This window comes from Galeopterus variegatus, unplaced genomic scaffold (assembly GCF_000696425.1).
Source record: "Galeopterus variegatus unplaced genomic scaffold, G_variegatus-3.0.2 Scaffold5508, whole genome shotgun sequence".
Classification (NCBI taxonomy): Eukaryota; Metazoa; Chordata; class Mammalia; order Dermoptera; family Cynocephalidae; genus Galeopterus; species Galeopterus variegatus.
The window spans coordinates 54,754-56,858 of NW_007731619.1; the positions used below are offsets into that span (position 1 = coordinate 54,754).

Below are 2,105 nucleotides of genomic sequence, written 5' to 3' on the forward strand. Positions count from 1 at the left end.
GCTTTAAAAAGAGTGAATGAGGAGATTAGTCTCTCTCTGTCCCTGCTCCACTATTTCCTGCCTTGTGAGACCCCTTTGTCACTGTCGCCATCACCAAGACCCAGGTGTGTTCCCTGGACTTTGAACTTCCTAGCCTCTAAAACTGTAAGCAATAAATTTCATTTTCTTACAAATTACCCAGTTCCGTGTATTTTGTTATAAGCAACAGAAACGGACTAATACACATAGTATGGCAAAAAGATGTATTTATTAAATATCCGCATGTGGTCTCCCCCCCCATAATTGATAATACCATTGTTAGGACCGAGTCCCTTAGAGTTATAAAAATAGTGAGCAATGTATAAAATTTTCAACCCTTATATCATCTGTGTTGGATGTGCCACATAGATGTCCATAAATAGGTACCTTACAAGTTTGTACTAATACTAAAAAAAGATGCTTGGGTTCAAGATAATGTATGATTAAGTATGAAACAGAATCGGCGTGCATTCTATAGGAATGTAAACGAAAGTATAAGAGAAGTCGGCAGGAGGAGTCAGAGAACATTTCAGAGGACTTAGGCTGGCTCTTGAACAATGGGTACAATTGGATGAGGAACTATTCAGGAGAATGGAATAACACTAGAGGCAACATAGCATGCTTATTAAAATAACTCCAGAGCATTCATTTCAAGTTTTGACCATGCCACTTATTTGCTGTGTCACCTTTGAAAAATGACTTCTCTGTGCCTCAAGTTTTGTTTTGTTACAAAAATGAAAATAATGTTGTCTGGAATAAATTTAATTAATCCACATAAAGCACTTAATGACTGGCATAAACTATAATTGTTAGCCACTGTTGTGATCATCATCATCATCTTCTTTATAAGGACATTTTGGGATTGTAGTGGAATAGATTGTGTTCACTGGCCAGTAAGTGAACTGGCCTGCTTGGAATATACAGTTCATACTGGGAAGCAGTAGAACAATATGTTGAAGAAGTCAGTTGGAGTCTGAGCATGAAGGTCTTGAATTCCAGGCTAAGTACTAATTATTATTATTGTATTGAAGAGAAAACAAACTCAAAAAAATTATATAGAAATGTCGTGAATTACCTAAGTTTTAAGTAAAAAGCCCAGCATTTGAACTGCCCTCTATGTTTCTGTTTGCTCTATATAGGGCTTCTCAATGAAGGCACTGTTTTAGGAAGATGTACTGCATAATATCCGTAAGGCCTTAATTTAGGTGATGGCAACAGGAATGGGTAAGAAAGGGACAAGTTCCAAAAATAAATGGAATTGAACTAGATGACCTTTTAGCGTCTTTCTAGCCCTAACATAACTGTTGGCTTTCTTACCCCTCTAGGTTTAGAAAGCAAATCTTTACATCATTCGATCTACTTTATATTTTTTTTATTTTTTGAATTTATATGTTTTTCTCATGTGCTCTTCTACAGGTTTTAGATGGAGCAGGATTAGATATTGATTTCCATCTTGCCTCTCCAGAAGGCAAAACCTTAGTTTTTGAACAAAGAAAATCAGATGGAGTTCACACGTAAGTAATCTTTTTGTTGAGTTTTTTTGGCTAAATAATACCAGTGGGCTATCTGCAGGGCAGGGAAATTTAGCACATTTGATACTAAATTTCAATCTTAGGTAATTCCATATTGACTTTAAACAGTCTTTGATAATGAGTCATCTTATAAACTAAAACATCTTCCATTAACCCTTTTCTTTTTGTTGAGGCATTTTGTTTTGATCCTGACTAAATTTTTCCTTTGCTTTAGTTAAATCAATTATTATTCCCTAGGTATTACATTCAGTCTATTGTGGCATTTTAAACTTGCCTTTCTGGCTAGCACAGGCTTTCCATTTTAACTAAAAGCTACTGTGCCAGGTATGTGTCTTAAAGTTTTTTGACCTGCTGGCTGTATCATTTTTGTCCATAGTTTTCTTTCTTAAAACAACAGAACAAGGGTTCACAGTTGGTTTACCGCTTGGTGCTGATAACACCAAGGTCCAGTTTCAATCCCTACACCAGCCCACCACCAAAAAAGCCCCACAACCGTACAGTAGATCTGTGTGTGCGTAAATTGTGGTATTTTTGTTGTGGTTTTGTTTTTTTAAC

The 2,105-nt window shown here is 36.1% G+C and overlaps 1 protein-coding gene across 1 annotated transcript in view; it reads left to right on the forward strand.

Annotated features, from left to right (window-relative positions):
- TMED5 (transmembrane emp24 protein transport domain containing 5) overlaps positions 1 to 2,105 on the forward strand; it is a 35,206-nt gene that overhangs the window by 21,908 nt on the left and 11,193 nt on the right. Inside the window, exon 2 of the mRNA XM_008589549.1 lies at positions 1,435 to 1,532. Coding sequence (XP_008587771.1) covers positions 1,435 to 1,532 — 98 coding nt within the window. The remainder of the gene's footprint in view (positions 1 to 1,434; positions 1,533 to 2,105) is intronic.